Genomic DNA, 6,515 nt, shown 5'->3' with positions numbered 1-6,515 from the left:
CTCCTTGGTCAGTTTCCATCCATTATTCCTCGACTTATGATAGTCCTTGACTTACGACCACTATTGAGGCCGTTTCCATTGCTAAGCGAGACATTTGTTAAGTGAGTTTTGCCCCATTTTACGACCTTTCTTGCCACAGTTACTAAGCAAATCCCTGCAGTTGTTAAGTTAGTCACACGGTCGTTAAGTGAATCAGGTTTCCCCATTGCTTGTCAGACGGTCGCAAAAGAGGATCATGTGACATACACCCCCCCGGGATGCTGCGACCGTCATAACTACGAACCAGTTGCCAAGCATATGAATTTCGATCCCAGGATCAAAATCACTGCATCAGTCATAGAGGTGAAAAACGGTCGTAGGTTTTCAGAGCCGTTGTCAATAAATTGGACAAATCACTGAATGCCCCCCTTGTTCATTTAACAACCGCTGCGTTGTTGTTTTTTTCCACATCCAAGGTCACAAAATCGGTCATCGTCACGTGGTGACCCGCTTAACGACCGCAACAACCCGCGAGCCTCATTACGGTTATAAATCGAGGACAACCTGCAAATAAATAAATAAATAACCTGGCAGGCAGAAGCACCATCTGATATATTTTTTTATTATTATTGTTAGGATGGCTTCTCCTAATCGTCAAGGCTATCCTTAACCAGAAACTTCCCAACTAGGAATCTCTGGAGCTGGATGTGGCTCTTTCATTCTTCTGCTGGGGCTCCCTGTCGCTCAAAATATGCGTCACAACCGCCAATGTGCGACACCCGCCCAGCATGTGATTTATGGAACTTTTGACCCAACCATGGATAAATCCAAGAAAAGTTTCAGAACAAAACAGAACAGTTTAATTCAACTACATATGCTAGTTTTGTGGCCGCTCAGGAAATAGTTAGGCACGGGAAGGGTTTCTGTGGCTCCCGGTGTTTTCTTTTGTGTGGGGAACGGTTCCAAATGGCTCTTTGAGTGTTAAAAGATTGCCGACCTGTTCTAAACCTTAAAATCCAGGATTTTCTCGTGCAAATGGTCTTGAATAATTCCTCCCCCAATATTTTCCTTTTCCTCCGTCCAAACACACCCCTGGCCAGGCGCCTCTTTTTCAACTGTGGGGTGAAGTTCGTAATTTACAAAAACGGCAACGGAAATGTGAACGCTTCGCTCTTGAGAAAGTTAACTTCAACTAACTCGGAGGGTACCAACAGATATGATAAACTGACTTGTGTGTGTGTGTCTGGGATCCCACTCGGACTGGATCCCTGCTGGATCCACTCTTTAAAGCCAGCTTGTGTCTCCTCCCACCGCCTCCCCCAGAAAGGAGCCGAAAAAGACACAATCGTCGTGCTCTTTCTCACGGGCAAGTTGTCGTCCTTTCCCGCCGCTACTTTGTACGCTGGTAGAACTGGACGACGGTCTTCTCCTGGTCGTGAGTCTCAATGGAGCCCGGACGCAGCTGGCGGATTTTTTGGATGGCGTCCACCCCGCTGATTTTGTGGGTCTTGGCAAGGTAACACGCCAACATGGTTCCCGTCCGTCCAAAGCCCAGCAAACAGTGAACAGCCACGGCCTGGTGGAGGGAAAAACAGACGTCAAGAATTATTATCTTTCTTTGGGGTTTTTTTCAGTGTCATTATCTTTATAACTTTTTTTAAAAAAGGAAGATAAAAATGAAGGCCAGCAAAGAGAAAGAGAAAAAAAAAAGCAAAGAGAAAAGCCAAAACGGCGAGAAAGAAATAAAAATAAAAATGAATATAAAACCGGTCGCTAAATGAATCATTGTAAGTCGGGGGCTATTTGTACTGTCCAAAATAATGTTCTTTAAACCCTAAAGGTGTGAACTTCAACTCCCAGAATTCCCCAGTCACCGTGGCTCATAGTCTGGGAGTTGAAGCCCACCCCTCTTAAAGCCTGCTGAGTGGAGGATTCTGGGAGTTGAAGCCCACCCCTCTTAAAGCCTGCTGAGTGGAGGATTCTGGGAGTTGAAGCCCACCCCTCTTAAAGCCTGCTGAGTGGAGGATTCTGGGAGTTGAAGTCCACCCATCTTAAAGCAAGCTGAGTGGAGGATTCAGGAAGTTGAAGTCCACCCATCTTAAAGCAAGCTGAGTGGAGGATTGTGGGAGTTGAAGTCCACCCATCTTAAAGCATGCTGACTGAGGGATTCTGGGAGTTGGAGTCCACCCATCTTAAAGCATGCTGACTGAGGGATTCTGGGAGTTGAAGCCCACCCCTCTTAAAGCCTGCTGAGTGGGGGATTCTGGGAGTTGAAGTCCACCCATCTTAAAGCAAGCTGAGTGGAGGATTCAGGAAGTTGAAGTCCACCCATCTTAAAGCAAGCTGAGTGGAGGATTGTGGGAGTTGAAGTCCACCCATCTTAAAGCATGCTGACTGAGGGATTCTGGGAGTTGGAGTCCACCCATCTTAAAGCATGCTGACTGAGGGATTCTGGGAGTTGAAGCCCACCCATCTTAAAGCATGCTGGCTGGGGGATTCTGGGAGTTGAACTCCACCCATCTTAAAGCATGCTGACTGAGGGATTCTGGGAGTTGAAGTCCACCCATCTTAAAACCAACAAGTTGAGAAGCACTATAACATTCTTAGAAATCTCTGCCATGTTTGTTTCTTGGACTGTCCTACCTCGCAGGGGTGACATCCCCATAAGGAGATAACCGAAACCCCCTTACCTCCCCCTTGGTGTTGGCATCTTCCACAATCTGCAGAAACCGCTGGATCTGTTCAGTCGAAGGGGAGCAGAAGTCGGCAATGCGCAGACGGTGCACTTGGATGCCCGGGCAGGTGTCGTGATAAGGCGGGCTCCGCTCGGTTAGCGACACCAGGTGCCGGATTCCATGGTCATGCATGTACTGGTAGTGAGCAGGGAGCCGGGGCATGGCCAGGCCAGCCAACAGGCCTGAGACGACCCAAGAGAAATTGGGGGGCAGCGCGGAAGCCATGGGTCCTGCCAGGAGGGAGAAGAAGGATGGATTAATGGCTTGGTAAGGCGTTTGGGTGCACTGCACGGAAAGGGGGCAAAGTTAGAAAGAAGAGTAATATATGCATGAAAGTGTTTCTAAACTTTTGCCAACTTTAAGATGGGCGGACTTCAATTCCCAGGATTCCCCAGCCAGGGAGCTCTGGGAGCTGAAGTACACCCATCTGAAAGCATGCTGGCTGGGGAATTCTGGGAATTGAAGTCCACAGAGAGGAAATGAGTGGAGTAGAGATGAGTAGAATAGAAATTAGAATAGACTAGACTAGAGAATAGAGACTAGAATAGAAATTAGAATAGAATAGAATAGAATAGAGACTAGAAATTAGAATAGAATTAAATAATAGGGACTAGACTCGAATAGAGAATAGAGAATAGAATATAAATTAGAATAGAATTAAATAATAGGGACTAGACTAGACTAGAGAATAGACTAGACTAGAAATTAGAATAGAATAGCAGACTAGAATAGAATAGAGACTAGAGACTAGACTAGAAATTAGAATAGAATAGAACAGAGACTAGACTATAATAGAATAGAGAATAGACAAGAAATTAGAATAGAATAGAATTAGAATAGAATAGAGACTAGAGACTAGAATAGCAATAGCAATAGCAGTGGACTTATATTCCGCTTCATAGGGCTTTCAGCCCTCTCTAAGCGGTTTACAGAGTTAGCATATCGCCCCCAACAACAATCCTGGGTCCTCATTTTACCCACCTCGGAAGGATGGAAGGCTGAGTCAACCCTGAGCCGGTGAGATTTGAACCGCTGAACTGCTGATCTAGCAGTAGCCTGCAGTGCTGCATTTAACCACTGCGCCACCTCGGCTCTATAGAATAGAAAGAATAGAATAGAATATAGAATAAATAGAATAGAATAGAGGAATGGAATAGAATTAAGGAATAGATAATACAATAGAATAGGGAATAGATAGAACAGAATAGAGAACAGAATTAAAGAATAGAATAGAAAATAGAGTAGAACAGAATAATAGAATAGAATAAAAGAATAGAATGGAATGGAATAGAGAGAATAGAATATAGTAGACGAATGGAATGGAATAGAACAGAATGATGATAAAGAAAGAGAGATGGAGGAGATAGAGAGATGATGAAAGAAAGTAGGAAGCAATCAGGAATCCTTGAGGCCATCCAGTCTAACCTCTGCTGGGTGCAAGAATTTAAATTAAAGCATCCTGCATAGATGGATAGCTAGGTTCTGCTGGGACTCCTCATTTGAAGAAGGAAGGGAAATAAATGTTAAAGAGTAAAAAAGAAAGGAGAGGGAGGGAGGAAGGAAGGAAAAGGGGGAGAATGAAGGAGGAAGGAAAGAATGAGGAAAAGAGAAAGAGCAAGAAAGGAAATAAAGATAGATAGATAGATAGATAGACAGATAGATAGATTGATAGATATAGATAGATAGAAAGAAAGAAAGAAAGAAGAGAGGGGGAGAGACGGAAGGAGAGAGAGAGATGAGAGATAATAGGCAGATAGGCAGATAGACAGTAGATAGATAGATAGATAGATAGATAGATAGATAGATAGATAGAAAGAAGAGAGGGGGAAGAGACGGAAAGAGAAAGAGATGAGAGATAATAGGCAGAAAGAAAGAAAGAAAGAAAGAAAGAAAGAAAGAAAGAAAGAAAGAAAGAAAGAAAGAATTTTTGGCGTTCGGCCTCCCCCTTGTGGTCGACCCCAGCAATTGCAGGCCAGCAAAATAATAACCTCTCGTGTTTTGTTTTGCTTTTGCAGCTTCGACCTTGCAAAACTGTCTAAAAATAAACGCTCGGGGGGGCGGGGAAGCTGTTGTGCGAATGCACTTCCTCCAAAACGACCCTCGCTGACCCGGGAAGGGCTGCCCATGCCCCACTCTTCAGCCCAAGTGATAGCCCCCTTTTGACGCCCCCCTCCCCACCAGCTCTTCATTCTCCCTCGACTCCCTCCCCCGTCTGGCTTTGCAAGCATGCACAAAACCGACCGTCGCTGCTCTTCGGACTCCACTGAACCCCCGATCTACCTGAGATCAAGAGAAGGAAGTGCCAAACGCCCCCGTTCCCACGTGCTTGGCTTTGCCCCGGAACCAGCCGGCCGGGGATTCCCACGTGTCGAACGCGGCTCTCGCCAGCGGCGGGCAAACAAGGGAAGGGAGCGTCTGGAAACGCCGCTCTCCTTCCCCTTAAAAGCGCAGAAGGCAAGGAGGGAGCGTCGCCAAAGGGAAAAAGCTCGATTTAGAGGCTGCTCTCCTCTTAGATAAACAGGTTAACAGAGTTGGAAGGGACCTTGGAGGTCATCTAGTCCAACCCCCTGCCCAAGCAGGAGACCCTACATCATTTCTGACCAATGGCAGTCCAGTCTCTTCTTGAATGTCTCAAGTGATGAAGCTCCCACAACTTCCAAAGGCAACTTCTGTTCCATGGGTTGATTGTTCTCCCTGTCAGGAAATTCCTCCTTATTTCCAGGTTGAATCTCTCCTTGGTCAGTTTCCACCCATTCTTCCTTGTCTGGTCTTCAAAGGTGCTTTAGAGAATAGCTTGACCCCCTTCCTCCTCTCTGGGGCAGCCCCTCAAATATTGGAAGATATTGTTTAAAGATAGTTCAGCAAGGAGAAGCTAAGGTCAATGTAGAATGTCATTAATTTCTTTATTTCTTTTTTCTCAATAGATTTTAGACTGTGTTTGTTAAAAATCCATACCGTGTACGGGTTCTGGGAAGTCGGGGGGGGGGGGAAGGAGGAGGGGGGTTGGGGGGAGGAGGGAGGGAGGGGTATACATTAGGCTAGACAAGAATTTGGTGGCAAACTAGAATTATTTTGACACATAAAAATTGTACTTCGATATCTTACGGATTGAGGAATGATGAAATGTTTGTTTTAAAAGAAATAAAACTTTTGTACCGAAAAAAATAAATAAATATTGGAAGATGCTCTCCTGTCTCCCCTGGTCCTTCTCTTCACTAGACCAGCCATGCCCAGTTCCTGCAACCTTTCATCGTAGGTTTTAGTCTCCAGGCCTTTGATCATCTTAGACAGATTCAGATTAACAAGAGTTGGAAGGGACCTTGTAGGTCATCTAGTCCAACCCCCCACCCAAGCAGGAGACCCTACCCCATTTCTGACGGAGGGCAGTCCAGTCTCTTCTTGAAAGCCTCCAGGGATGAAGCTCCCACAACTTCCGAAGGCAACTTCTGCTCCACGGTTTAATTGTTCTCACTGTTAGGAAATTCCTCCTTATTTCCAGGTTGAATCTCTCCTTGTTCCATTTCCATCCATTTTTTCCTGGTGCTTTGGAAAATAGCTTGACCCCCTTCCTCCTCTCTGGGGCAGCCCCTCAAATATTGGAAGATGCTCTCCTGTCTCCCCTGGTCCTTCTCTTCCCTAGACTAGCCAGGCCCAGTTCCTGCAACCGTTCATCGTAGGTTTTAGCCTCCAGTCCTTTGAGCATCTTAGCTTCAGAGATGGAAGGGATCTTGTAGGTCATCTAGTCCAACCCCCCCACCCAAGCAGGAGACCCTACCCCATTTCTGACAGAGGGCAGTCCAG

General features: G+C 45.8%; 1 protein-coding gene across 3 annotated transcripts; it reads right to left on the bottom strand.

The window, feature by feature from the left end:
• Positions 1-1,099: 1,099 nt before the first annotated feature.
• Positions 1,100-5,144, bottom strand: DUSP23 (dual specificity phosphatase 23). Of its 3 annotated transcripts, none has more exons than XM_032233749.1 (3): positions 4,995-5,144; positions 2,670-2,944; positions 1,100-1,555 (listed from the first exon to the last, which is right to left on the bottom strand). In XM_032233749.1, the coding sequence occupies exons 2-3, from the start codon at positions 2,937-2,939 to the stop codon at positions 1,370-1,372; spliced, it is 456 nt and encodes a 151-aa protein (XP_032089640.1). In that variant the 5' UTR covers positions 2,940-2,944; positions 4,995-5,144; the 3' UTR covers positions 1,100-1,369. The 3 variants fall into 3 exon arrangements, with proteins under 3 accessions (XP_032089640.1, XP_032089642.1, XP_032089641.1); XM_032233751.1 differs by having other exon boundaries at positions 4,956-5,140; XM_032233750.1 differs by lacking the exon at positions 4,995-5,144 and adding an exon at positions 3,696-3,736.
• Positions 5,145-6,515: the final 1,371 nt, after the last annotated feature.

The sequence above is a fragment of the Thamnophis elegans genome, chromosome 17, assembly GCF_009769535.1.
Source record: "Thamnophis elegans isolate rThaEle1 chromosome 17, rThaEle1.pri, whole genome shotgun sequence".
Taxonomy (NCBI): domain Eukaryota; kingdom Metazoa; phylum Chordata; class Lepidosauria; order Squamata; family Colubridae; genus Thamnophis; species Thamnophis elegans.
Note: the sequence above shows the minus strand (reverse complement) of the source record. Positions and strands in the feature narration are given on the sequence as shown.

Bases quoted from the DNA above. Each gene is read 5' to 3' on its own strand.
- DUSP23 (XM_032233749.1), bottom strand. From the start codon at position 2,939: ATGGCTTCCGCGCTGCCCCCCAATTTCTCTTGGGTCGTCTCAGGCCTG. The intron at 1,556-2,669 runs GTAAGGGGGTTT...TCCCTCCACCAG, and splicing joins ATGCCAACACCAAGGGGGAG to GCCGTGGCTGTTCACTGTTT.